General features: G+C 42.9%; 1 protein-coding gene across 5 annotated transcripts; it reads left to right on the top strand.

The window, feature by feature from the left end:
- Nucleotides 1-552: 552 nt before the first annotated feature.
- Nucleotides 553-26,575, top strand: myh14 (myosin, heavy chain 14, non-muscle). Of its 5 annotated transcripts, XM_028425748.1 has the most exons (46): nt 553-747; nt 3,579-3,758; nt 4,923-5,129; nt 5,881-6,037; nt 7,039-7,066; nt 7,803-7,917; nt 8,698-8,745; nt 9,056-9,067; nt 10,044-10,136; nt 10,239-10,302; nt 10,552-10,650; nt 10,775-10,918; nt 11,009-11,223; nt 11,308-11,460; nt 11,653-11,826; nt 12,063-12,236; nt 12,325-12,439; nt 12,722-12,790; nt 13,874-14,079; nt 14,212-14,333; nt 14,536-14,605; nt 14,700-14,860; nt 15,600-15,708; nt 15,990-16,121; nt 16,222-16,428; nt 16,538-16,675; nt 16,800-16,923; nt 17,082-17,253; nt 17,340-17,552; nt 17,639-17,783; nt 18,154-18,360; nt 18,498-18,602; nt 18,694-18,846; nt 18,935-19,183; nt 19,274-19,387; nt 19,470-19,568; nt 19,647-19,859; nt 19,943-20,104; nt 20,196-20,324; nt 20,420-20,508; nt 20,595-20,718; nt 20,807-21,015; nt 21,098-21,206; nt 21,722-21,894; nt 22,088-22,111; nt 23,476-23,665. In XM_028425748.1, the coding sequence occupies exons 2-46, from the start codon at nt 3,594-3,596 to the stop codon at nt 23,663-23,665; spliced, it is 6,180 nt and encodes a 2,059-aa protein (XP_028281549.1). In that variant the 5' UTR covers nt 553-747; nt 3,579-3,593. The 5 variants fall into 5 exon arrangements, with proteins under 5 accessions (XP_028281549.1, XP_028281552.1, XP_028281553.1 ...); XM_028425751.1 differs by lacking the exon at nt 8,698-8,745; XM_028425752.1 differs by lacking the exon at nt 12,722-12,790 and having other exon boundaries at nt 554-747; nt 23,476-26,575.
- Nucleotides 26,576-27,366: the final 791 nt, after the last annotated feature.

Below are 27,366 nucleotides of genomic sequence, written 5' to 3'. Positions count from 1 at the left end.
GTGTGAATTTTATGGTTCTTGTGTTAAAAATACGTTTTGTGTTATTTTTGTTGGTCGCTTCAGGCGGATTTTCTGGGGTGATCCGATCCACGCTCCTGGAGTCAGATCACTGCAGGAAACCCGTCGGTTGTGTTCGGAGGTGCAGCCGAACAGATCCGATCTCGGATCAGTGTCTGCAGACACTCGCTGTTCTCGCTGGTAAACAAAGGGCGCGCAAATCTCCCTACTCAAGCGCGAGACTGCCGCACGGCACCTGCTGCAGCGTTGTGATTGGTTGTTCAATACGTCATTGACGCTTAGCCCCGCCTCTAGAATGCCAGCATTGGTGAATGGCGGAGCTGTCTGTACAACCATTAACGTGATTCGTCGCCGCAGCACTTCCATGCCCGTTTTGGGGCGGAAAATCACCGCAGCATTGATGAGGCGGGTCTGCGGCTCGTTTTTTAGATTTCCATTGGAGTGATTTCTCTCCGGGGCTTGTCTGAAACCGGTCTGCTCGAACCTGGTTGGTCTCCTGGCAGGAAGCCCTTCTCCGCGGCTGAAGCCTCCGCCTTGCCCTCAGTGCTCTCTGTCTATTTTATTCTCATCGAGAAGTGTGTGCGGCTCCACTGAGAGAGCAATGCTATGATAAAAGCCGCATATGCGGTAGGCTCCACACCTATCAGGCAGGAAAATAACCGAGAAACATCCTCATCTGTGCTCTCCTCTCACCGCAGCCTTAACCTCAACTCAGAGCGGAACCTGAAGGTAAGACATTTAATTGCCTTTACCCTAATCCATCTCGTAAATAGCCGGTGTAATATCCTGAACGTATCATATTTCAGTGTAGCTGGCTAATGTCGCCTGCTTAGCCTAAATGCGGAGGCTTAAATATGAAACATTACTAGAGGTCTTCATGTTGGTTTGATCTTTGTGTGGCTTTAAGAAGCGGCTTACATCGAAACGACCTGAGGTCTGGCCAAGAGAAACACGACTACGACCCATATATTTTGAAGGTGTAGGTCTTTATGTGGTAAAACATCCCACAGAATGTAAAAATCTGTGTTTTATGTGGCTGCTACATGCACGCTGTTCCCGGAGTCAATTAAAGGCTGGGCCCATGTGATTGTTCATGTCATAGGTGTGGTTGTCTTCGCCAGTGCTCGGAGTTAGCGGGTTCATTTATAGGGGTCACGCCGCAGCTGTAATTATGGCTTTAATAATGTCACCTTCCCCCGGTGGCACGCGTATGTGCGCAGACACACACACTATCATCCTCTGCCACTTCGCATCAAAGCTGAAGAAAAGGCGTTTCCAGCTCCCCCACCCGTGTGAGGCACGATCACGCGCAGGAACCCACACATTAATTACACACACACACACACACAGCACAGGACCCCCCTCAGCGAATGACCTCAGTTCAAACTCACAATGTATTGTGTCTGTGCGCTGCTGCTGTTTTTAGTGTTCAGGGTGTTGCTATGGAGGAGAGCTTTTGGCAAGTCCAGCTGCTGCAGGACGACTTTGCTGGTTAGTCCAGGCTGTACTGCGACAACCTGAGGTGTGTGTGTGTGTGTTTGCTTTAAGGGACATCACTGATCACTGGGACTCGGCAGCATCATACACTACACCAGCTGCTGAGGGTTTATATGGCATCAATAGATAGATGTGTCTGATAGACAACATGGTAATATTGGGCCAGGTCATCAACCTATTAAAAGGACCAAACAACTATGATGTCACCCTGCTGACAAACCTGTTAAAATCATATACCATTTTATATATCAGTAAGGAAATGGATTCACTGACCTGTTGACATATTCCCCAAAATGTTCATTATAATATGCCACAGTAAAACTATATGCAAACATTTGTGACCCCCTTTTTATGTCTAAACAAACAACCACGGGCCAAGACGGTTGAACCTATGAACCAGCACATTGATATTTTTGCTGTTACAGCATAATTTATTTCAAATAAATATTAGCCTCAGTCATTATTAACAGAGCGTCCTTAATACCACTGAGGATCACATATTTTCCATACTGACTGGCTGGGTGGCGGCGAGTCTTTTGTCAACATGTTTACTCCACACCCACAGTGGTATTGGTGTAACAGGTATGGTAACGGCAGGGTTGGGGACAGATTAAGAGAAAGAGCAGAGAAGACTGAGAACGCATAGCAGGAATCAGGCCTGATGACATACCAGACAAGGCAAAGTGAAAAGATGCCTAGAAGCTCACACAGTCACCGGACAGGCCGGCACAATGGCCTACCTGTTTCATCAGAGGTGACATTCCCTCAGACTCAAGCCTGTGTCATCCCCGTGCTTGCTAAAGATGACTTAACTCATTCCTTCTTAACACGTAATGTTGATGTTTCTTCCATTGATTTTCACAATCATCACTTTCAAACTTATTCTTGTCGTCAGTAATAAAATTCGTTATCAAGTTATTATTTTTTTCAAATTTTTAATCTATGGAAAAAGCATAGTGATGAGTTCTTCTTTTGTCTGGCTAGAGCCAGTCAAACAAATAATATATATATTATATTGGTAATTTTTTTTTTATGTAGGTTAAGATGAGGTACTACCGTCACATTATTGTCTACAGTGGATGGCGGAGAAGTACCCAGACATACCGTCATGGAAGCCAACTTGAGCTGTGGTGTGTTATTCAAAGCCACAATGCTCAACTGATGAAATTAGTAATTTTATTGGATACTAGTCAAACTCCTTTTGTTGCTGATCCTGCAGTGCATTTGTTGACCCCCTATTGCCAAACCAGGGGTGTGCTGACCACCATCCACTGTAGGAAATACACAGACTAAGTACAGCCATCCCTTCAAGTAGCTAGAAGCAGAGAACAGGGACCTTTTTGATCACTGAATCAGTAGTGGCACAGCAGCAGATAGTATTGTGAAAAGTTTCATAGTCATAAGATCTCCTTCCTAACAATCAAGAGAACTTTCACACAGAGTCATCGGATCAAATCTAGAAACATCTTGTTTTAATACTACAGTCAGTCTGACTGCAGTTTGCTCTACTGTTTTAGAGTCGCTTTTAGCGCCTGTCACCTCGTCTCACACAACACTGGTCCCTACAGCGAGTCAGCAGTTTGGCTCCTCAGTAAAGGGCTTCTCTGCAGGTTTACCTCAGACAAGTCTCTGGTGGAAGGATTTTCTTTCATTTAATAGTAGATTCAAATCCACTCCTCTCACTGCTATGCCACCCTCACTCCTTCTCACCATCCCTCCCCCTCTCACTGTCATGTCAGTTTACTCAGTCGATTGATGTCTCGCTATTTCTCAATCCCCGCCACCCATCCACCCTGCAGTCTCTCTGTCTGTCTTTCATTCCTGTCTTTTCCTCGATTTGCTATGTCTTTCAATTAGGCCATCCCTGCCCCAATCTCAGCTGGGTATGGCTAGTTGCGTGCTACTCCCCCCTCTCCTATATGTGTGAGATGTCTTGACACAGAATTACATCAGTGTCACCATCCAACAGTGCTTTATATACAGTCCATTTCCTACAAGACAGTAGGCTTGTGGGAAGAAATAGTTCAACACTTACTCACTTTTCATTTTTGTCTCTTGTTTAGTGCCAGTAATATACCATGTCTAGGCCAACGGGGGGCGGTGCCAACGATGTCACCCGCTTCCTTTCATTGGGCGCGGGACCGGGGTCTCCCACCTCCAGCCCTATGTTTTCTGCCGCCAGCCAGGCAGACTGGGCCGCTAAGAGGCTGGTGTGGGTGCCATCAGAGAAACACGGCTTCGAGGTAAGCTGTCCAGAAAAGTGGTCAAGGAACACACATATCAGAACAAAACCTACTTTTTTAACAACTTGTTTTCACATTCCTGCTTTTCTGTGTATTACTCCTATTAATTATTAGCCCTACGTGTGTGCCCTCAGTTACAGGTGTGTCACACAGGTGAGGCACAATAGCACAGGGTGTGTGTCATTGTGTATCATTATAGTTTATGAGAATTTTATCCCAACAACAGAGCCCTGCCTCCTATGCTTTACCTCCTTTACACATTAAGGCCTAATCAAAATCACAAGGCTCCTGCCATGATGTTAATTTGTTCCACTCTGCTTTAGTATTAGTATAATACTCATTAAAGGTTCTCAGTATGCACATATGAATTCAGTGTCCTATCTTTGAGTCTGCCTCTCTGCTGGACTGGTTTCATAAAGAGCTCTATGAATAGAACAATACACTCCTTCAGCCTCCTAATGTTAAAGAGGCCGTTGCAGAGACACTGACTTCATTTTACACTCATGATCTGAGAATGGCTCCACTGAGCAAACACACACACACATACACCGTCATCCAGTTTCATATTCTGAGCATGTAGTTCCGTTTGTGACTAATATGCACCCCCACACATACACTGTAGATTTTGCGTGTTGTGCATGTGAAGTAGCAGGACTGGGTCCTGTGACATGGTCAGAGCCTGAGTTCACCGCTTCCTGTCCAGCAGTGTGACAAGAGGTCCTCTCTGCGCTTTTCTGTCACCATCTATTCTTGTCTGCTGTCAGATTCAATGGCACTCATACTCTAAAGCACACTGGGAGATTCTGCCAAACATTTACAGATATATGTACATAATGCTTGCTCTATTATACATGTGGGTCAACTGATTCCAGCATGAGTGTTAGACAGTTAATATATGTACATCCATACATGATAGTTAAAAAAACTCTTTAGGCTCAAAAAACGACTTACTTTCACAGTTAAGGCTGTTTTATTTTTGGTCAAAGCAGTGGCTGGTAGGGAAGCTCTAAGGATTTGAGGCTGTCAAAAAGCATCTTTTAAATGCAAAAAGTTCTCAAATTCACATTGTGCTTTTCAAGTGATAGTTTTTAGTGCTTTGTGCTTCACCCAGCATTGACTGCAAAAAGTAGTACTAATTTAATCTCTTTTTCTTTTCATGTCCAGTCGGCCAGCATCCGGGAGGAGCGCGGTGATGAGGTGGAGGTGGAGCTGACAGACAGCCAGCGGCGGCTAACTCTGTCCAGGGAGGAGGTGCAGCGAATGAACCCCCCACGCTTCAGTAAAGTGGAGGACATGGCTGACCTTACCTGCCTCAATGAAGCCTCAGTGCTGCACAACCTGAGAGAGAGATACTACTCTGGTTTGATCTATGTGAGTGCACACGTACAACAGAGATAAACACATAAAACTAGTGCAGTCCATGTACACGTACAGCCTGTACATGTTGTGTACATGCATTTGTTGCCTGTGAGTATATCGGCGCCTCCTGTGAAACTGATATGCAGTGGTAGAAGAGGTGAAGAGTCAGTTTTCAAAGTTGTTGGCTGCAGCGGGGGCATCTCCAGTTTCTGTTGCAGCACAGGGGGAGAGGAAAGTGCAAAGAACAGACATGGGTTGATTGATCGTCACAGTGATGGAAGCCAATAATAACTGAACCAGCCATTAATATTTAAGTAAAAGAATATAAAGGAAAATTAAATATATATTAAGTATTGAACTTCCAATTAGGGGGTGAATGATGATGCATGATGAAGTGATGGACTCTGAGGGACAGAGAAGGATTGTTGGAGGCATATCGCAATATGAGATAAGTTGAGATGTGTAGGACTTTCATGAGTTTCACTACAGGTGGAAATTGCATCATGAGAGCAGTAATGCTGGTGATGGGTGTTGTGTAAAAACACGTAATCGTGGGCATCTTTATACAGTTTGTCTTACTGTTTAGAGTTTTGTTAGCTTAATCTCATCAGAAGATACTGATTAAAATGAGTTCTATTGGTTAATCCATAACATTTGGATATTAGTCACACAGGAAACGTCAGCAGCAACTGAAATTATTGACAATAAAGTATTCATCTAAATGTTGGTCAGTGTAAATGTTTCTGTCCTGTGTTTTTTTCAGACATATTCAGGTCTGTTCTGTGTGGTGGTGAACCCTTACAAGAACCTGCCAATCTACACAGAATCCATTGTGGAGATGTATCGAGGCAAAAAACGCCACGAAATGCCCCCCCACATCTACGCCATATCAGAGGCTGCCTATCGCAGCATGCTACAAGGTACTCGCCACTATCTGTGACCTCTTACATCAGGCTCTGACCCTCTAGACAACCCATACATTCAACCTCCCTATCAGCCGGACTGGAATGTGGTGCTATATCTCATGTGTGATCTTTGATCACTGAGCCACACCACAAATGCTGTTTGAAGGTGTGGTATAGTCATTGCTTCTGGCTGTTATCAAAAGTCTTAAAAGTGAACACAAATAGGTAAGATGGTATTCTTCACAACACATTTCCGTTGTGATAGGAAAGAGCAGTTGATCTAGTGATATAACAGTACATAGAGTGCTGAACTACATATTGTACATGTAATAACAATGCACTACTGCAATTTTTTTCATGCCCTAACTGTCACTTTGACTTCATGCCATGAGACACAGAGAATTCCCTAGCACCATTTAAAAGCAGTTAATGGTCGATTGAGCAATGTCTCTGCCTCAGGGTGTCTACCTAAGATAACAGGACGGGACAGATGAGGCTGTGTCTAATAGTTGCCACCCACCCTCTACACCCCCCTTCAGGGTTGGTTGCAGGTGTGTTACAGCAGTTATTGAAACCCGTAGGACCAGTATGAATTCTTCCAGACTTAACTCGTGGGAATCTTAAAGGCAAATATAAGCAAACAATGTCCACCCATTGAATACCAGCATTCTGTGGTTTGGCAGCTTAGAGAGACCAGTTCAGTTCTGGTGACCACAGTGAGTCCATCCATGTCGTCATATAATATGTATTCCACACATTAGAGCGTGAAGGGAGGGGTCCATGTGGAGATTTCTAGAACACCAGTCAGTGGGGGGTGGAGGTTGAACATGAGCTGGCAAATTCTGTGACAACCTCTCATACAGCACCCTGCAGTGTGTTTTCTTTCAAGGCATTGAATATGGGAAAAATGCATACTTTCCAACAGGCTTTTTAGGATTCTTGCTGTTTGTATCTGCACATATAGAATACATAATGTCATGTCAGCCATATGACCTCATGATGTTTTTCTCTTTCAGACAGAGAAGATCAGTCAATCCTCTGCACGTGAGTAGGACGGCTGTGTGAATGCTGTGTAATTTGCTCTGTAGGACTCACACTTGCAGTGTTTGATGTAGTGTTTTTGGATGCTGTCTGTATTTGGTGTCCATTATCAGGTTATAAAAAGGCCTGCAGGCACAAATGTACCAGTATTCAAATTTCTAGAAAAAACTCAATGTGACAATTTTTTTTTTAGTAATATGAACAGAAAATCCATAAGACATGATTAAAAATGTCAGGACAGAGCATCCCAGGTTGCTACCAGAATGCATCAGTGTCTGCACCCATCAGTTTGTCTACTGGCTGGCCTGCTACTGGGCCGGCTGTCTGTCCATCCACATCTTCCTGCTAGACTTTTCCTGTCATTGTTAAGTATTCCTCTTTGTGTTCATCTTGAGTCAGTCACATGTATTTGGAACAAGGCGCCTGCTCCTTTTAGATCTTTTACAGCTGCTATTTTTGCTCTTTTTTTTTCCTTCATTCTTCTCCAAAAGCAACAACACTGACACAGACTGTATCCTCCACACCTGCTTTCTGTTTAAATCTGTGGCTTTGAATGCACAGCATGGGTTCCATATTTATTGTTGTGATAAATGTGTCTTTTGCCACTTGTTCCTGTGTGTTCTCGCTTTAAAAAAATGTTATGCACCATTCATAATTAAAACCATGTGTTTCAAGACAGGGCATTTAGACCAAGAATGCAATTTACTGTGTACCTTACATAGTTTTGTCTGTGTTGCAGAGGCGAATCTGGAGCAGGGAAAACAGAGAATACTAAGAAAGTAATCCAGTATCTGGCTCATGTTGCCTCCTCCCACAAGGGTGGAACTCTGGGCAGAAACAAGGAAGCTGTACAGGTATGTTGAACAAATGAAGAAATTACATGTGAGGAGAAGAAGGGGAGTCTAGGAACACAAAGACTAAAAGAGATGGGGTCTGACAGAAAAAATGCAGAAGGTGAAGGATTAGAGAAGTGCTGAAGATAAAAGATGTTTCTCAGAAGTTAACAATTTATGTAGGAATGCTTCAAAATTGTGCCATACTTGAATCAAAGGCTGTAAGCCAGCCAACTAATGCAGCTTGTCATGGCTGTTCCTCTCAGTCAGTGACATTCTGCCCATGATTTGTGTGTTAATAAATGGTACAGTGATTAACTTAAGACTAATATTAGGTCAGATCAGATTGTTAGCTTGGCTTAGCATAAAGACTGGAAGCCAAGGGGAAACTGCTAGTCTGTCTAATTCCTCACTATTACTCACCTTCAATTCAGGTCAGTTTATTAAACCAACTAATGCAGCTATGCCATGTCTTTAACTGGTGTTGCTTTAATAGACAGCTCAAAATCAATGAGAGTAGGCGAGGAAGGGAACTGAGGATGCACAAATGAAAAATGAGAAATAAAAAGAGCAGTCAAGATCCTGCACTGTTTGCACAGCTCTGCATCTTCTCCTTCCCTGTCTATACTGCTGCATTTCTGTGTTCTGTGCGATATATTGACCTGATCTCTCCTCTGGAGTGGGTTTTCTCTGTCAGCCCTTCCTCTGTTTCTCACAGCATTATTCTTTGCTTTCCTCCCTGCACTTGTTTCTCCTGCTTCTCTTCTCTGCACTGTCCTTTTCTCTTGCCTGCATGTTCAGATGGATGGCTCTAGGTCCTTAACAAGAGGCAGTACTCTAGGGAACAGGGTAAGTTAACTCTATCCTGCCATCCCTGCCTTCCCTTTTGCTTTCGTCCTGTTCTAGTTTCTGCCTAATGAAGCCCACAGCAATTCTATCTAACTCAGCAGAGTAACCTTTGAACTGTCTCTACTGATGTCGTTCCTCATTAACAGTCAAGCCCCTTACTGTATATTTAATTTTGTCTGTTTGTATTATTTTGCCTGTTGTTGTGATTGTTGTCTTATTTGTATTTTTTGTGTTTGTTTATCCATCCATATGTTCATCCATCCACCCACTCTTCTCCCTCCTAAAACTTCATTTTTCCACAATTCGACAGAGTGTTCAATATGTGAGTATGAAGGAAACCTGGGGTTTATTTGGGGAGTCACATTCTTCTTCATTAAAACTGTTCTGTGGGATAGTTACTAGACCTAACATGATTCTCTTGATATGTAATGAGAATCATGTATTCTGTGCTTTCTGTCTGATTTGTATCTGATTTTATCTGCCTCTGAGTGTGGGGCTATTGTAGTATTCCTCTGGTTCTCCTCAGTGGATTTAGTGTAAGTTTCCTCTTCCCTGTGCTTTGTAAAAGCCACAGGTATTTGTAGAGGCATTTGTACTACAGAGGTATTAATAACCTGACCTGTGTGTGTACAGATGAATGAGTGCAGATTTGGGTGTGTTGCTGCAGCCACGCACTTTGTTTGCTCGGTGTTTTGTCACGATTACTGCGCCAAACTCTTGTGTGTGTGCTTGCAGTGTTGACTGGCTGGCATTCCTTAAAAGTTCTTCAGTATAATCATCTCCTTTCGGTAGCTCCCTGGATGCTTGTCACTGGCTGCTGCTGCTGCATCGACAAATGCTGCATTGGCAATGTGACAACTGCAGTAATGCATTGCAGCTAGCTAGAATCAGCCAATATACAGCTTGTGTAGCATGGCTGTAGCTGTTGCTGTAAAGCAGTGGTTCTCAAGTCTTTTTACTCACTGTTAATGAAAAACATGCAATAACAAAATTATTATGATTGATGCCCTGATATTTATTACGTACCCAATTATGGATTCATAATGACATTGAGAATCAATTGTTCCTGGCTTTGGGTTTTGGGAATGTGTGTGTGTCTGTGTGTGTGTGAGGGTTGAGGATACTATTTCAGGTTTGCTCTTCAAGGATGACTCATGAATTTTTTGTGTTTTACATAACCGATCAGTAGTTACTCCACACAGAGCAGGATTAAAGGGTACATTGTAGTGTGTAGGCCCTGTAGAGGTGTTTTGTCAGCTTGTATCTGATTCTGATGTCATGTCTCCTGTGTGTCCTAGGGCGAGCTGGAGAGGCAGCTGCTGCAGGCCAACCCTATACTGGAGGCCTTTGGCAACGCAAAGACTGTCAAGAACGACAACTCCTCTAGATTTGTAAGAGCAAATTGGGATTCATGTACAATGAATGAATTGTGATCAGTGTGAGAATTTACATGATGAATGGACAGAAATATAAACCAAGTTTTCTTATTTCAGGGTAAATTCATTCGTATTAATTTTGACGTGGCGGGATACATTGTCGGTGCCAACATTGAAACCTGTATCCTTTTTATAAAAAAAAAAGATTCATGCACAGTTGATCTCAAAATAACCTCCTTGTGTTTACAGCATACTCTAACCGGTCGGGCCTTTGTGGCTTCTGTCCCTGCCTTAGGTTTTGCCTGTATCTACATGGTTGTGGGGAGCTGTGATCACAGCCATACACGCCACATATATAAAACTGTAGTAGCCACGTTTGGGATAAGATAACTGTATTTTGCAATATTTGTCCATAATCATATAAATTCAGACCTCCTTGAAAAGTCCCGGGCCACCCGTCAGGCCAAGGAAGAGAGGACCTTTCACATCTTCTACCAGTTGTTATGTGGAGCTACAGAGGAAACTAGAGGTAAGCTGAAGTCTAACAAAGTGAGATAATCAAATGATGCAGTGTTGCATAACAAAAGATGTTTAACTTTGGTGAAATGCTGTAAAATCTTTCTTTGTTCTGTACTAATTAATGCCTTCTCTAGCTGACTTGCTGCTTGGAACTGCTGATGAGTATCGCTTTCTGAGTGGAGGTTCCATTCCTGTTCCTGGTCAGAGCGATTCGGACAATTTCACCCAGACCATGGATTCCATGGCAATAATGGGCTTCACCCCTGAGGAGATGCTGTGTAAGAGGAGAGAGAGAGTATAGTTTGCTTCCTTAATGTTTGATCTTTGCTATAAATCACTTCTGTTCTCCTTGTCGTGCCTCCTTTCAGCCATGCTGAAGGTGATCTCTGCTGTACTCCAGTTCGGGAACATATCGTTCATGAAGGAGAAGAACCAGGACCAGGCATCCATGCCTGATAACACAGCTGCCCAGAAACTGTGCCATCTGCTGGGCATCAATGTGTTGGAGTTCACCCGGGCCATCCTTACACCAAGGATCAAAGTTGGCAGAGAGTATGTGCAGAAGGCCCAGACGAAAGAACAAGTAAGGTTTTAAACTCTATGAGCTATTTAAGCACATAAAAAAGCCCAGGGGAGAGTGTCACTGTGTACGTGTCTCTTCTTCTAGGCTGACTTTGCTGTGGAGGCCCTGGCAAAGGCGACATATGAACGTCTGTTTAGATGGCTGGTCCACAGAATCAACAGAGCTCTGGACCGCAGGCAGAGACAGGGAGCCTCCTTCATAGGCATCCTTGATATTGCTGGGTTTGAGATCTTCCAGGTGTGTTTGGATATCTGCAGTAAACATAACAGATAAAACTAAACTATAAGGGACTTAAACTGTGTGACCGAGTTGTGTCCGAGTGTTGTTTTTTTGTACTATAAAGACAGTGAAGATTTGGCCTCAGGTGTTTTTATGGCTCACATTGCATGAATTATTGACCCTTTATTTTTCTAAATACCTTCTCTGCAGCTCAATTCCTTTGAGCAGCTGTGTATAAACTACACCAATGAGAAGCTGCAGCAGCTCTTCAACCACACCATGTTCATCCTAGAGCAGGAGGAGTACCAGCGGGAGGGCATCGAGTGGAACTTCATTGACTTTGGCCTGGACTTACAGCCGTGCATCGACCTCATCGAGAGACCAGTAACTTAGATACACTGAAACACATTTTTAGCAAAAAAGCTATAAGTTTGCAGTCAACATGTACTCTCCATAAAATTAGAGGCCAATGTTAGGTCCCAGATATGTTTGTATCAAGTTCAGGTTGACAGTCCACTACACTGCATCCATGTGCAAGCAAAAAAGATGATATATTTATAAATGCAGTATGCTTTGATATCTCGTCATTGATAAACAATCTTCTTCTCTGTCTTTCTCAGGCCCAGCCACCTGGTGTTCTGGCCCTGCTGGATGAAGAGTGCTGGTTCCCCCGGGCTACAGACCGCTCATTTGTAGAGAAGCTGTCAGCGGAGCAAGGAACCCATCCAAAGTTCTTCAAATCAAAACAACCTCGTGGAGAAGCTGACTTCTCCATCATTCACTATGCTGGAAAGGTATCTTAGTCTTTTAGCTCCCAGCTTATATAGAGATTTCTTCAGTATTGTCATATCTCAGCTCTTCTCTCTGCTGTGTGACCTTTAGGTGGACTATAAGTCCGACGAGTGGTTAGTGAAGAACATGGATCCTCTGAACGACAACGTGGCGTCTCTCCTCCACCAGTCGTCTGATCATTTTGTCTCTGAGCTTTGGAAAGAGGGTGAGGCTGATCAGTTTATGTCTATACACAGCTGTGCACACTGATCTGCTATTTTGTGGGTTTTTAGGTGCACATTCTGATCATAAATATTACAAATCTAAATAACAATGAATCTATCTGGTGCAAAGTGAATTAACTTGAATGCATTTTTCTCTTCTATCTTCTTCTTCTCTATCATGCTGTCTTACTTTTTTCTCCTTCTCGTGCTCTCCTGTTGTGCTTCCCTGTCTTACCTCTCCTCTAACGTGGGCTCCTTCATTCCTTGGCTTCTTCCTGTATCAGATATTCAAACTCTTCCTCGTGTGTACTTCTTTGAATCCTATGCCACACTACAGACTAATGGCTCTGACAGTAGGTTTTTCACCTCCTCACTCCAACCCGTGCTTTACTCTGTTGTTTGTGGTTGTAGTGTGTCTTTTGTGTCCGTTTTTACTTTCTTTCTAGTTGATGTTTGTGCTTTAGTGTCAGTGTGTTGTTGTGTTGCTCTCTAATTATGCTTTCAAGTTTTTGGCTTTTAGTAACAGTGCTGTGATTGTGTGATGTTGCTTTTTCTGTGCATACAGAAGCAATTCTCATCTAATTTGTAGAAAATTGGACAATGTCTAGCAGCATGCTTTCAATTAGTTCCAAAAGACACATTCAGGATCACATCAGAACTGTGACAACAGTGCCACAAACAACTGCAAATAAAACACTAATTTAACACATCACCACAGTGGACAACAGTTGAAAAAAATCACGCAGGCAGAAATGTGATCCTGAATTTGCTTTAGAGACAGCACTGACATGTACATAGTTTAACAAAATAATGTCATTAGTGGACCAATAGTATCATGAATGTAGATATGACTGATCAGCTTGTGAAAGAGTAACATAGGTAAGTAAAAAAAATCACATTATTATTATCTATAATTCCATTTTATAGTGTATAGAGCATATCTGATGTTTAGGGATGCCACTAAATGGTCACATTACCATGTGTGTGTCTGTAAAATGTCTGTACATGAAGTGGCCACAAAACGTAATTATCATTACGAACATTCAAACTCTGCATTGCCTCACCAGCAGTACACCTCACTCAGTCAGACCAGGACTAAGTAAATCATAATGGCTTTCTTAAGGTAACCTGTAGTCATGCATGACTAGACATGTTCAAAGCTAACAGGTTTAGCTTGAAAAGCTTTACTAGTAATACGCCCAAATTGTATTAAGACTGGCTGTGCAAATACATGCTGTTTGTGCTGGCTTTGAAACCAATGCACCTCCAAATCCATCTGGTGCCACTCTTTGTCCAGAACTGTGAAAGTCGATGTAAAATCATTATTTGTTGGCATCATTCTGACATTTACTCAGAAATAAATTGCCAAATCACCTCTGGGAAACACTCACAGTGGTGGTGATGACACTGAGACCCAGATTTCTTCTGTCTTCCAGTGGACAGGATCGTAGGTCTAGACCAGGTGTCATCAGGAGAGAACAGCGGGCCAGTCACGTTTGGAGCAGCAGGACTGAAGACAAAGAAGGGAATGTTTAGAACTGTTGGTCAACTATACAAAGAGTCGCTCACCAAACTGATGGCTACACTGAGGAACACCAACCCCAACTTCCTCCGCTGCATTATCCCCAACCATGAGAAGAGGGTGAGTCAGGGGGGTCTGAATGAGAGAAAAAACCTAAAATAAATAAGAGGAAAGGTCACACTTTTTTCATCTGATTCTTTTTAACCCTCTGCTTCTTTCCTCTCTCTCTCTCTCTCTCTCTCTCCTCTTCAGGCTGGTAAGTTGTCCCCAAACCTGGTTTTGGACCAGCTGAGGTGCAACGGTGTATTGGAAGGGATCCGTATCTGTAGACAAGGCTTCCCTAACCGCATCCCATTCCAGGAGTTCAGACAGAGGTGTGTGACAGATTTGTTACCTAAGTGTTTGGACACCAAATTAGCCACCTTTCATAACCATCTGTCTGTCTCCCTTTCTCTGCGACACACAAACACACACTTGAGCACCTTCTCTGGCACCTGTGAATGACCCTTCATACACACTCTTGGCCTTATATCTCTTGCTCAAACACACACTTACAAAGTCACGTTTGTCTTTCAGATATGAAATCCTAACTCCTAATGCTATTCCTCGCACCTTCATGGATGGCAAACAGGCATCAGAACTTATGGTAAGTAATATCTCAGTAGCTGTAAATTCACAGTATCTTAAACAATCATTTAGATGTTGGTTTGACAAATGTGATTTAAACCCTCCTTGCATAGATCAATGCTTTGGAGCTGGATAAGAACCTGTACAGGGTTGGTCAGAGTAAAGTCTTCTTCAGAGCTGGAGTCCTGGCTCACCTGGAGGAAGAGAGAGACCTGAAGATCACAGACACCATCATACGCTTCCAGAGCGTGGCCAGAGGCTTCCTCGCACGCAAGTAAGGCTACGCTGAACCAGTCCTCGACTCTGATAATGGCCACAGACTGTTTTGTTGATTTATCTGTCGAAGTTATTTTAACTTCTTTTGCTTTTTTTGCACTGGTTTCTTGATTTTCTTTTTTTACTTTCCTCACTGGGAACAGTTCAACCATTACCAATACTTTAAAAATAACCATCCACTATCCATAAGAGTAACAAAAGTAACTTTAAAACAAAGTTTAAATTAAATGTTAAAGAGGAGCAGATCAAAAATTGCTTTAGGACAGATAAGTAATGGACCCACATATTACAGACTGAGAAAACTGGAAGAAAAAATGCCATTGTTTTTTTACTAACAGAAAGTAAAGGGAAGAAGAAGGCAAACATGTTTAACAGGTGGGGTTTCTATGGCTTTGTCACAGGCAGTTTTGTATTTCGCTCTTAAAGGAGCATTAATACTTAATCACCTGACAGCCCCTATCAGTGACTCAGGAACTGCAATGGCTTTGAAAGGTATTTGGCAGAGCCTGTGGAAGCCTGACTTTGAAATGTGAATTTAAAACAGGTGTCTGGAGTGTTCTGAGTTTTATTTGTACCCCCCATTATTATGACTTTGAGGTATGGCAAAGCACAGGTTACACTGTTATTTTCTGCTGTAGTCTGGTATAAAAACAGCTAAAAGGTTTGAGTTATCATTTGTTTTAGGTAACTACAAGCATTCAGCATTTTTAATTGATACATTGTGTCTTTTTTATCAGAGCCTTTTTTAAGAAGCAGCAGCAGCTCAGTGCTCTGAGGGTGATGCAGAGGAACTGTGCCGCTTACCTCAAACTCAGGAACTGGCAGTGGTGGCGGCTGTTTACTAAGGTACCATGCACACAACATCACAACACAGATGTAGCTTGGCTAAAACACTTTGCTCTATCTTATATTTTAGCTGCATAAAGCCAAGGAATAATTTTCAATTATAAATTCTAATCAGTAGTTGGTCAAGCTTGTGTTAAATAAAGTGCATAACTAAACTAAAAACTAACTTGACAACACAAAGAATAGGACCTCAATGAAAAATGAATGATGATGAAAGTCAAGTTGATTTGTGTTAATAGGTTTTCTTTATGCTGATGTGTGGTCTGTTCTGTTCCATCCAGGTGAAGCCCTTACTGCAGGTCACCCGGCAGGATGAGGAGATCCAGGTCAGAGAAGCCGAGCTCCAGAAGGCCAAGGACAAACTGACCCGTGTGGAGCAGGACTATGGTGAACTGGACAGGAAGCATGCTCAGGTAAACTGCTTCCTGTCCCCCCCTGTTCTGCTGGGCTGAATTTGTACAGTGCCTCACTAATCTCTCCTGCTCCTCCTTCTACTCTATCTGTTCATTCTAGTTGGTGGAGGAAAAAGCAGTGTTGGCTGACCAGCTGCAGGCAGAGGCAGAGCTGTTTGCAGAAGCAGAGGAGATGAGGGCCAGGTTAGCCAGTCGGAAGCAGGAGTTGGAGGAAGTGCTGGGCGAGCTGGAGAGTCGACTGGAGGAAGAGGAGGAAAGGGGTGTGCAGCTGACCAATGAGAAGAAGAGAATGCAGCAGAATATACAGGTTAGGAAAGATGCACCTCTCTGTCAAAACTACATGTGGCATTGTTACATGTAGACCACCGTTTTTACATCAGCTTGTTCACTTACATGTTACTGCCTTCTTTTTTCAGGACTTGGAGGAGCAGTTAGAGGAGGAGGAAAGTGCCAGACAGCGCCTCCTGCTGGAGAAAGTTACCCTGGAGACCAAAGTGAAGAGTCTAGAAACAGACCTGCTGACTGCAGTGGAGCAGCGGGACCGACTCAGCAAGGTGGACATCTCGTGAAAACTTGTGTGTGTGTGTGTGTGCATACCTGTGTGTGTGAGTAAATGTCTGGAACACCCATAGATACCATCAGTATTTAAATAAATGTTTTTTATGTTTTTCTGAGCAGGAAAAAAAACTACTAGAGGAGCGTCTGTGCGAGGTGACTGATCAGCTCACTGAGGAAGAGGAGAAGACAAAAAGTCTCAACAAACTCAAGAACAAACAAGAAGCTGTCATTGCTGACCTAGAAGGTAAGTGTCCATAAGATATCATGAGTTCATGAGCCTGACAACAGAACCCAATCTCAGGTGAACCAATCAGACAGGAACAGAAGAAGTGTACAGGCATAGCACTTTGAATGTTTTCAATTCTGTCACCTGATTGTAACCTCTGTCATCACTGTGTCCAGAGCGTTTGAAACGTGAGGAGCAGGGTCGCTTGGAGCAGGAGAAATGGAAGAGGAGGATGGAAAGTGAGTCAGTGGAGGCCCAGGAGCAGTTGTCAGACCTGGGCATGTTGGCTGCTGAGCTGAGGGGCAGTCTGGCTCAGAAGGAGAAAGAAATCACTACATTGCAGGGCCGGTAAGGGGATAACAGACACTGACACTCATGTAAAAAGCCTCTGATGGATTTTTGACATTTTCATTTCTTTTTTCTAACTCTGTCAGGTTGGAGGAAGAGGGTGCACGTCGGGCTGAGGCTCAGAGAGCACTGAGGGAGGCTTTGTCTCAAGTGTCTGAGCTCAAGGAGGAAGTTGAAAATGAGCGAGGGATGAGGGAAAGAGCAGAGAAACAGAGACGAGACATGGGAGAGGAGCTGGAGGCTTTGAGAACAGAGCTAGAAGACACACTGGACACCACAGCTGCACAGCAGGAACTAAGGTTAATATAATACGAGAGATTTTTTTAAAGTAAGTCCAGCACACAGAGATATATTTGATATTTATAATCCTACAATATCTACACAGATCTCGTCGTGAGGCAGAGTTGAGTGAGCTGCAGCGATGTCTTGAAGACGAGACTCGTCGCCATGAGTCACAGCTATCTGAACTCAGAGTCAAACACAGCTCTGCAATAGACAGCCTCCAGGAACAGCTGGATAACAGCAAGCGAGTATGAGAAACTTTTTGTTTTTTTGCAATACTTATTTTGAGCAAAGTTTTACATTCAGTGTTGTAACAATAGTCCATACATACACGTGTGCCTGCATATGTAACACAACATATATAAATACACACAATATATACAATTAACTATTGAGTGCTCAAAAAGGAGTGGGAAGAATCTTAATTATTTCCCCAACTCTCTCTTCCATAAGTTAAATAAGGAAGAACTAGAGAGCAGTATAAAATGTGGAGAGTGGTAATCTAGAAATTACTTTGAATTTTTATGATTGATTGATGATTTGCAATTTTCCTTTCAAACAAACATTTAAGAGTAGGCATCAACACTCACTGTGTCATCCATGTTCTTTTTCTTTTAGGCACGTCAGTCCCTGGAGAAGGCCAAGGCGGTACTGGAGGAAGAGAGGCAGAATTTGACCTCTGAACTGAAGAGTCTTCAAGCTGGCCGCACAGACAGTGAGAGGGGTCGAAAGAGAGCTGAAAGTCAGCTGCAGGAGCTCAACGCCCGGCTGACTCAGGCTGACAGAGAGAGAGAGGAGAGGGAGGAGCGACTGCACAAACTGCAGGTGCGAATAGATACAAGCACATTGAAATTGTTGTTACTTAATTTTAAGTTCAGTCACTGTTTTTGTTTGTTGTTTTTCAACCTTACAGAAGCAGGTTTGTGTTCTGCTATCTTTAAAACCCACTCTGTCTCTTTCAGTGTGAGATCGAGTCTCTCTCCGGCAATTTGTCCTCATCTGAGAGCAAATCCCTTCGCCTCACTAAAGAGGCCAGCAGCCTAGAGAGTCAGCTGCATGATGCAAAGGTAATAAGCACATGAAAGGGCAGCTTCCCTGGTAGTTCTGACTCAAAACATCCACATTTATCACCAGGCTTCTGTCTCACCTTCTATGTAGGAACTGCTACAAGATGAAACTCGCCAGAAGATGGCTCTGAGCTCAAGGGTGCGAGCGCTGGAGGAGGAGAAGAACGGACTAATGGAAAGGCTTGAGGAAGAGGAGGAAAGAGCTAAAGAACTAAGTCGGCAGATCCAGACTCACAGCCAGCAGGTCAACCTGAGAAACATGCAGAAGATGACTGTGTTTCAACAAACATATCTACAATGTTTATGAACCCTCCTTTGCTCTAATTCCACAGCTAGTAGAGCTACGCAAGCAGTCAGAGGAGGTGAACACTGCAGTCGAAGCCGGAGAAGAGGTGCGCAGGAAGCTCCAGAGAGAGCTGGACAGTGCCGTTCAAAAGGAGCGACAGAAGGAGGAAGAGAAGGAGAGGGTGGAGAGGCAGAGGGAGCGCCTAAGGGAGGAGATAGAGGACATGACGCTGGCCTTGCAGAGAGAGAGACAGAACTGCACGGCCCTGGAAAAGAGGCAGAAGAAGTTTGACCAGGTAAGAACCACACTTTTTGTTCACACATAGAAATTATTATTCCTGCTTTGTCTTCCTGTGACTGGAACTCTGTTCTATTAACCCCGTCAGTGTCTGGCTGAAGAGAAGGCGGTGAGTGCTCGGCTGGCAGAAGAGAGAGACAGAGCAGAGGCAGACAGCAGAGAAAGGGAAACAAGATATCTGGCACTGTCCCGAGCCCTGCAGGTAAATGTTTAGACATGGCACACAAATGTTTGTCCAGTACCTGTAATTATGATGGTCTCATTGATGATGTTCCTGTGTGTAGGAGGCCCAGGACCAAAGGGAAGAACTAGATAGGGCCAACAAGCAGCTCCGCCTGGAAATGGAACAGCTAGTAAACCAGCAGGATGATGTTGGCAAAAATGTAAGAATCTACCTCTCAGGACTCTTTTTCTGTCTCAGTCTGGAGTGAGTCATTGCATCTCATCTGTCTCTGCATCAGGTCCATGAACTAGAGCGAACCCGGAGGACGTTAGAAACAGAGGCACAGAACTTGCGAGTTCAGACACAGGAGCTGGAGGAGGAGCTGACAGAGGCGGAGAACTCAAGGTTAAGGCTGGAGGTGACCCTGCAGGCACTCAAGGCTCAGTTTGAGAGGGAGATCAGCACCAGCGAGGAGAAAGGAGAGGAGAAGAGAAGGGCTCTCAGCAAACAGGTAGACAGGGGAAGGAAAGAAGTGGCGTGGAGTTTGTTCTCTCTTCAAGTTACTCAGATTTGTTCATGTCCTTCTTGTCCCAGGTGAGGGAGCTGGAGATCCAGCTGGAGGAGGAAAGGAGTCAGCGGTCTCAGGCTGTGTCATCAAAGAAGCAGCTGGATGCAGAGCTGCAGGAAGCCGAGGCCCAGGTGGAGACAGCCACCCGTGGCAAAGAGGAGGCGGTGAAGCAGCTACGTAGGCTGCAGGTAAAAATACACACACTCACAAACTTACTTTGTACATGTTAATTTACTTATTAACATACTTATTGTTAAAACAAATTTTTATGTATCACAGGGTCAAATGAAGGAAGTTCTACGCGAGTTAGATGAGACCAAGTTGACACGAGATGAGGTGATTGTACAGTCAAAAGACAGTGAGAAGAAAATCCAAACACTGGAAGCAGAAGTCCTGCAGCTCACTGAGGTATGTCAATGTTTTAATAATGCTATGACAATATTAAAATAAGTCACTGTGCTATCTATGAGTTAACAATATGTCTACATCCATTTTCTGTGCAGGAGCTGTCTGTATCTGAGAGGCAGCGAAGACAGGCTCAGCAGGAGAGAGATGAGATGGCAGATGAGATGGTTAACAGCAGTTCTGGAAAGTTAGTATCACTTCATTTCTTTGTTGATAAGTTTTGTTGGTTGGTATGTCCACTTGTGTTGGTATCAAGACTGTGTGTGCATCCAGGAACGCATTGTGTGAAGAGAAGCGGAGGCTAGAAGCCCGAGTTGGGCAGCTAGAAGAGGAGCTGGAGGAGGAGCAGACTAACTCTGAGCTGATGGCAGAAAGGCAAAGGAAGACAGTCCTGCAGGTATGATAGACACACACACACACACACATACAGAAAGTCTTACTCATCATACTCATTTATATGAACCCACACTTTGCTTGTACTGCAGGTGGAGACTCTAACTGTGCAGCTGCAGGGAGAGAGGACTCTGGCCCAGAAGGCAGAGGCAGCCAGAGAGCAGCTGGAGAGGCAGAGCAAAGAGCTGAAGACCCGGCTCGGAGAAATGGAGGGAGCAGTGAGGGGCAAACACAGGCTCAGTGTCGCAGCCCTGGAGGCTAAGATCGAGTCAATGGAGGAGCAAGTGGAACAGGAGAGACAGTGAGTTTGCATCACAAACCACTAAAAATAGTAGTATTATCTGGCCTGTGCCACAGTGAGCATGTCATTTGTTTATTCGCAGGGAACGAGCGATTGCCAACAAACTGGTGAGGAAGACAGAAAAGAAACTGAAGGAGGTGATGATGCAGGCAGAAGATGAGAGGAGACATGCAGACCAGTACAGAGAGCAGGTAAGGAATGACCCCGAGATCAACCACTCATATATAATAAGTACACATACAAAACTATAGCCCGCGACCAAGCTTTAAGTAATCATTTAATGGGGGTCATGTCCGCTAAGCTTGCTGCTCTAATTGTGCTCAGTGCCACAAAGAGAGTGTTGAAAAACCATCCCAAAATGAGTGACTTATCCAGCTCAGTCTAAACTAATCCTAATCCCGCCCTGGCATCTGTGTGTTCACTGGGAAGTAAGAATGTGTTCCACCCCGAAAACCAAATCCCTCAACCACAACAGAGACACTGACTCTCCTCCCAAAACATCATCGGCAATAATCCGCCAGGTTTAATCTGACTCCTGATCCCCTCCGGTCCTCCTGTTCTCACTCTAATCTATCCTTTTTAAATATCTGTTCCTTCTTGTGTCCCTCTCTCCTCTGCTCTCAACCTGACCTCTACAATACACTCTGCCCTCCTCCTCCTCTCCTCTCCTCTCCTCTCCTCTCCTCTCCCCTCCTCTCTCCTCCAGCTGGATAAGTCAATGGTCCGGCTGAAACAGCTAAAGAGGCAGCTGGAGGAGGTGGAGGAGGAGAACTCTCGCTCCAACGCCCAGAAGCGAAAGCTGCAAAGGGAGCTGGAGGAGCTCACCGACACCAGCCAGACCATGACACGAGAGATCACATCACTGCGCAGCCAGCTAAGGTAAGTAGTTGTGTGAGTGCATGTGTGTGTGCTTGTGAGTTTATTTCTGTTGTTGATCACCAGTTTTGTTGTTTGTTTTTAACACCTCATTAACTTAATATGATTTTGTTTTGCTTTGATCTTTTGTTATGTCCATTTGTGTCCATCTAACACTGACACATTACCCATCTGTCTGCGTCACACCAACACTCAGCGTCCCCGAATGGAGATCAGATAAGTAGGTCACTGTGTGTGATGTTTTCTTTTGTTATAGATGATTGTGTGTGATGTGCGTGTGTCTTTGTGTGGAAAGCTTTAAGTAGATGTACAATACATATAGCATATGTCCATCTGCAGCTTATATAAAGGGAAAGTTCAGTGTTGCTTTCTTGGTAAATTTTTGATTAACATAAATATACTTAACTTTGCATACAGACTCTAAACAGGAGATAGCTGCTAGCCTGACTGTATGTGTGGTGCTGTCAAAGCAAGAGGAAACATGTTCTGTAGAACAGAGGTCAGCAACCCACGGCTCGGGAGCTGCATGCGGCTCTTTGATCCCTCTGCTGCAGCTCCTGTGGCTTATAGAAAAAATACAAATAATTTAAAATAAATAATGGCCATTTAATTTTAATGTATTTTATTATAGTAATAGTTATTTTTGGAGATTAATGAGCTCTTGTGACATTAGAATAACACTTGTTTTAATATTTGTCAGTTGTGTCCTGTGTGTGACACCAGACAAACTTATATTCGACACGTAGAATGCCATTTCCGACACTTATGTCATAACATAAAAAAGTAGGCATTTGGAGTCCTCTCGATCTTTGGATGGAAACCAGCAGGTTTTTCATCAAACATGAACTACATCAAAAGTAAACATCGCTCGAGCCTCACAGATGAGAGCTCCTAATCCTGTGTGAAAATCAAAGTGATGTCTTTACAGCCCTGATATAAATACAATACACCATGCAGTGAAGTTCAGGTGCAAGAATCACATTCGCCAGGTGAACGAAATAATTAAGCAACCTATTATTTTGAAAATATATTTTTATATCTGACCCTGAACTAATGTAGTAATGGAAATTAAGGAAGGATACTTAACACTTAAATTTATTTTAATCAAAATAACATGAACTGGCATTCTTTTGCTGAAAATGCTGAATGTTGCCGACCCCTGCTTTAGAAGATTTATCAATTAGACTGAACGTCATCTGATGTTGTTGTACTGTTTAAAACAGGCCAGCAAACAGTCATTTTAATTGTATTTTTACAGTAAATTACAGAGTAATGCTCAGACTGATGTGATACCTTTCTTTGTGCCTCTTTCATTAATATTAATGCAAAACATTAGTTTAGCTGTGGTCAATCAGATGTGGCAGAAGCACCCACTGTGTTAGAAGTGACCTTCTGTACATCACTACATCCCTGTCTGGCTCTGTCCATAAGTGACAGAATCCACCTGTCAGCATCAATACTTTTGTTTTGTACGGTATAAAGTAATAAAACTGCATTATTAGTGATGTGGTAATAATCAGTTTCTCTGTTTTCAAGCTTGTTGTCTTTACCGGACGTGCTGTAACTGTCTTCCTTCTTGTGCAGGCGTGCTCCGCTGCCTCTGGCCATGCGTGGACGCAGAGCACTGGTTGATGACCTCTCATTGGAGAACTCTGACTCAGAGGAGCCCCCCGCCTCGCCCACCCCCTCCTCTGGACTCCCGGGGACTCCAACTCCCTCATCAGAACACAGCCTGGACCCTCCGCCACCCTACAGCGTCAACAACACAGAGTGATGACACACAACGAACACGCACACACACACGCCGACCTCTCAGCCTCCTCGGGGGGGTGAACGAGGCGTATGCACACACCACATTACAACGCTCTAAGATTTTTGCCTCATTTTCTGAAAAAGTGAAGACAACATGTAAAAAATTAGGTTTTACAAAGAAGCAACTGCATTTGATTTTTATTTTGTAACATAAAAAAAGACTGAAAATTTCTACATTACAGGTGTGCAATGCACTTCTTATAAACTAAACAACTCCAGATTTCCAAGGCGAAAGTCTGTTCTCATCAGAGTTCATGATGCTGTACAGTACAGAAGAACGCAAGGTGGCCATGTCTTTTACATTAGGAGGTATTTAAAAACTAAGCCATGTTTAACTCTTTGATAATCTAAATACGTGGATTTCAAAGGGCTGCAGGAGAGTGAAAATACTTACTAAGAGGTGTTAAGACAATCTATATTCATGTTCTGTGAAATAGTCGATAAGAATGGTCAAATAAACACGTGAAACAGGTGAGAATATGAGTGTATTAAGTGCAAATGTCAGTTCTTTTTTTGAAATCTGACAAATAGAAAGTAAGTTGTAAACAAACGACATTTAATTAGAGGAAGTGGGATGCATTACAGTAAGCTGTCATTTTCATATCACTAGAAAGCAGCCAGCGGTGCAGTCACACCTGCTGATAAATCCTTTTTTATAGATTAGAAACAATAGGTTGTTAGACAAAGCAGTAGGTAGTGTTAGTTTCTTTAATGAAAGTCTTAAAATATTGCTTCAGAAATTTGTATAATTTATATCAAATATGAACTTAAGTTATTGACTACTGCTCTTTTTCTGTACGACTTGTGGAGTGAAGCATGTTAGTCCTGCTGACACTGATGTCAGGCTGAAGTGGGTTACATTCACAGCTCACTTTTCTGTCGACATTATAGTGTTAGAGCTCAGAGGTGGATTTGCATGGAAGACCCCTCATCATTGCTGGTGTAAAAACAAAAGAACGTCTGGACTGTTTACAGCAGCATCCTAACTAGAAACAACCTGTGGAGAAAACCTGTATTAATTTATCATTTTATCCAAAGTTTTCGACTGCATCTTTCTTCATTTTGACACTTTGTCTGTGGTTTTGATTTTACTGATTTAATTGTGTAAATGATCAAACAAATTTTTTTGTGTTTAACCAAATGGTGGGCGTATGGATGAGAAAAGGGACTTAAATGTGTAGTAAACGTAGAGTAGCAGTAGAATAAGGTAGATGACCGGAGTAGAGTCTGGATGAGATTTGTGCTGCTGGATCCTGTGACTGTGCTGGATGTCCTGAGCAGAATAAAGTCAGTCTCTGCTCACAGCTCCTGTGTAGAAGATTGTAGATTAAGCGAGCATCTGGCTCAAAGCATTACTTGTAGTGTTAGCTAAGACAACAGAGGCACTGAGGAATGATTTTTTTTATGAATCAGAATAGAAAGAAGTTGTTTTTCTGTTTACCCTAATGAAAAATGACTGTGTGGACACTTTCTTGACCCTGCTGTGAAAGATGCTTTTTCCATTTTCTTCAGCATATATTTTCTACTTTTTAAGAGATGAAGCTCTTTGTTATTTTATTTTCCACCTTTTTATGCCTGTAATAACTCCGAGTATGGAAATCTGTTGTCTCCACAAACACATGACGCTGCTTAAAAACACAGTTTGACCATTTGGGAAATGCTCTTATTTCCATGAAAAAGTTAATACCATCCTCATGTCACTACAATAACAGCCAGTTAGCTTAGTTTAGCATAAACAAATAGAAACAGCTGGCAACAAAACACTCCTCTTAAATTTTCCAGTTATAACTATATTTAACCTGCATAAAATTACATTAAAACACAGTTTAACTAACCATTAAAACTTAATGTGATGTCCTTGCACTTTAATTCGGTACAGGATGAATCTATTAACCCTTTGAAGCCATGCTGATACATGAGCTTTAACAGTTTTCCATCTGCTTCTAATGGTTATGCTAAGTTTCCTAGCTCCTGGCTAATCAAACAGACTCTTTCATGTAATTCTTGCCAAGAAATGAGGTTTTCCTAACAACAGACTTTTCTTTCGAAAGAATGTCACCGTCACTTTACCTTTCAATTGGAACTAATGAGAGCTGAAGATCGTGTAGCTGAAATTACAAAATGTTGCTCTGAATGTTTTTATTATTTTTTTTCTGCGTCCTTCACACACAAGGTAGTTTTTCCTAGTAATCAGCTCTCTCTTCTTCCCTCAGTTTAAATTAGCTGGTGAATACTTCACTCAACAGTTGGGTGGAGTGGGTGCAGTTTTTGCCATGCTAGGTTCATCATGATCCACAGTTAGTGACAGGTTTAGAAGGATCAAAAAAAGACTACTGCCGGCATATATTTAACCCCTGGTTAAAGGGTTTTAATTTTCTTTGTGTAGTTTTAGCAATATGCAGATGATTTCGTTTGAAGCTGTTTTTTTTTTATTTTATTTGTGTAAATGCTGCACTTTACACACTACCTGTGTAGTGTCACCAGTCACTACATTACATCTGCTTTGTCAGGTTGTAATTTATCCTGTTAAGGCCGACATAGCATTAAGCCAAATGAGTGTCTCTCCTACATGTAATCTCATACATGTCATATCAACGTCCCACAGCACAGCGGCTGTTCAGATAGACCAAAATCTGATGACACGTGTGTGAACTGCTGAAACGAGGACAGATGTGTTCTGTTCACCTGTAGCAAGAAAATGAGGCCGGTGCTTCCAAAGGTGTTATTTTTTCTTTCTGTTTGTTTATGGCTACTGTGGATCTTGAAACATTTTTGGAAATGTGTTTTATTGTTTTAGCCTTTTTTTGTTATTGATGCTGTAATTCTAAAACATCTGACTGGGGTTAACTTTAATATATGTCATTCATTTTGATCTTGGAGTGTCTGTGTGTGTTTTATTTTGGCACACACACACACATACACACACACACACACACACACACACACACACCTACACACACACATGATTTTTATTGTTTATTCACGTTCAGTAATATTTGATACTTCTGTAATCAATACACAGATTGACACTTGCATATAAAACAGTGTAACATATGTGCAAGTGTCACATCCATCCATTCATCATCCATTAACCTGCTTCGTCCTGCAGTGCAGGGTCACAGGGAGCTGGAGCCTATCGCAGCCAGCTATGGGTGAGAGGCGGGGTACACCCAGGACAGGTCACCAGTCCATCGCAGGGCAACATGCAGACAAATAAAAAGTCACACTCACACCTACGGGCAATATAGAGCCACCAATTAACCTGACAAGCACGTCTTTCGATTGTGGGAGGAAGCCAGAGCACCCGGAGAAAACCCACACAGAAAGGCCCCAGTCAGAATCGAACCAGGAACACACACAAGGGTATAAAATCCCAGTCGCAGAAATGTCTTAGCACAGTGTCTTAATTAATGACACAACAGTCTGCTCAACAGTTAAAATAAATAAGAGCCTTATTTTCCTGGTAGTCAGGAGACTTCCTGTCTTTCAGTATATCAGTGAACAGCCAGTCTTCGTCCTGAGGAGGTGTGGGTACAGGACGGTTTTCAGGATTATGAAGTGGTGCAGAGAATGACTGAGCAACACCTTCAAAAGGTGTAAACTGTAGGTTATTTTCACAGCTAACCTGCATACAGTTGCTTTCCTTCTGAGACTGCTGGCATG

This window comes from Parambassis ranga, chromosome 16 (assembly GCF_900634625.1).
Source record: "Parambassis ranga chromosome 16, fParRan2.1, whole genome shotgun sequence".
Lineage (NCBI taxonomy): Eukaryota > Metazoa > Chordata > Actinopteri > Ambassidae > Parambassis > Parambassis ranga.
Note: the sequence above shows the minus strand (reverse complement) of the source record. Positions and strands in the feature narration are given on the sequence as shown.

Coding starts and splice junctions, on each gene's coding strand:
- myh14 (XM_028425749.1), top strand. CDS start 3,594: ATGTCTAGGCCAACGGGGGGCGGTGCCAACGATGTCACCCGCTTCCTT. Junction 16,676..16,799: donor AGCGGGACCGACTCAGCAAG/GTGGACATCTCG, acceptor TTTTCTGAGCAG/GAAAAAAAACTACTAGAGGA. Junction 18,361..18,497: donor AGCGACTGCACAAACTGCAG/GTGCGAATAGAT, acceptor TGTCTCTTTCAG/TGTGAGATCGAGTCTCTCTC.